The sequence below is a fragment of the Olea europaea genome, unplaced genomic scaffold (assembly GCF_002742605.1).
Source record: "Olea europaea var. sylvestris unplaced genomic scaffold, O_europaea_v1 scaffold32478, whole genome shotgun sequence".
NCBI lineage: Eukaryota > Viridiplantae > Streptophyta > Magnoliopsida > Lamiales > Oleaceae > Olea > Olea europaea.
Window position 1 is genome coordinate 1 of NW_019251358.1, and position 1277 is coordinate 1277.

A 1277-nucleotide genomic window follows, 5' to 3' on the forward strand; every position below is an offset into this window, starting at 1 on the left:
TCAGTCCTACACAAATTAGACTTGGCTGTGCAACCATCATATGCAAGGAAATTTAAGCTTTTCAATATGTCATGTAACTTTATAGTATCTTTTGACAAAATTCAGCTGCTGAAACGTCTCTCTGTTTTAATGCATACCGCATTAATCATATGCTTATGCATTGCAACATATACTAGCTCATGAGATGATTAGGATGTCCCTAACTTTTCAATATGAAAAACATTAAGCATCTAAAAGTCAATACCATAAAAACAGAAGAATAAAACTCCATCTCATCCTCAGATGGGGCCAGATACATGGATCATCTTACTCCATGTCTAATGTCACACTATCAACAGACATCTTCAGATCTAAACTATCAATGCTTAAAAACCTCTCCGTTTACCTCATTCCATGCGATTTTAGGCAGCCCTCTTCCTAGGTTTACAGGTAATATTAGTTCCATTAGTTTTCATAACCGATGCACAAAACAGGCTACACTATATATGCCCAAACAATGTTCCTCATATTTCATCTTTAATAAACAAAGACACCAAATTATAATAATCAATCAAAAAAGGAGAGACTAGTCAAGCGATATATCATCATTATTTCCTAGTTCGTGACTTAAAGACAAAACTAATGAAACTTGAGGCCATATTTATGGTGATAAAACAATTTTCAGGCACAGTAGACAAAGAAATAACTTACATTCTCAACTTTAGCGTCTAATTCAACCGTCTTCTTTGCGGCTTCCTTTGCTTGGGTTTCGAATACTTCCTTTTCCTTATTTATCACTTCAATGACTGTTTTGAGTTTCTCCACATGTTTTTCTAGTTCTTCGGCTCGTGCATGTGCCTTCCCCACCTGTTCCTTGACAGCTAATGATCCCTTTTTCTAACAAACAAACACCACAAGTTTTGATAATGCAGGTATCAAAAGGCATCTATACATTTGGCAAGCAACTCATTCCATTAGCAGGAAAAGAATAAAACAACTGAGTTAAGGGATTTATATGCCTCACTTGTAGAGAACCAATTTCATTCTGCAGTGATGTAACGCTATTTGATTTCTCTTTGATTATCTTCTCCTTTGCAGCAATCACCTCAACCTTGCCTTTTATTTCTTGTGCTTTCTCCTCAATATGAGACTCTTCAAACATTAGAAACGTGTGAGATAAATGGAAACATATAATTATAGTTGCCATTTTATGAATGAAGTAATCAAATCATTTCATTACTAGTGGCTTAACCCAAGGACAGGATATTACCACTGGAGAAGATTGTTTGAAGTGGAAA

At 35.3% G+C, this 1277-nt stretch overlaps 1 protein-coding gene across 1 annotated transcript; it reads right to left on the reverse strand.

Annotated features, from left to right (window-relative positions):
* LOC111385665 lies at positions 1–1201 on the reverse strand. Its single transcript, XM_023010085.1, has 2 exons — positions 1004–1201; positions 1–876 (listed from the first exon to the last, which is right to left on the reverse strand). Exons 1-2 carry the CDS (start codon positions 1184–1186, stop codon positions 661–663), a joined length of 399 nt encoding a protein of 132 aa, XP_022865853.1. The 5' UTR covers positions 1187–1201; the 3' UTR covers positions 1–660.
* Positions 1202–1277: the final 76 nt, after the last annotated feature.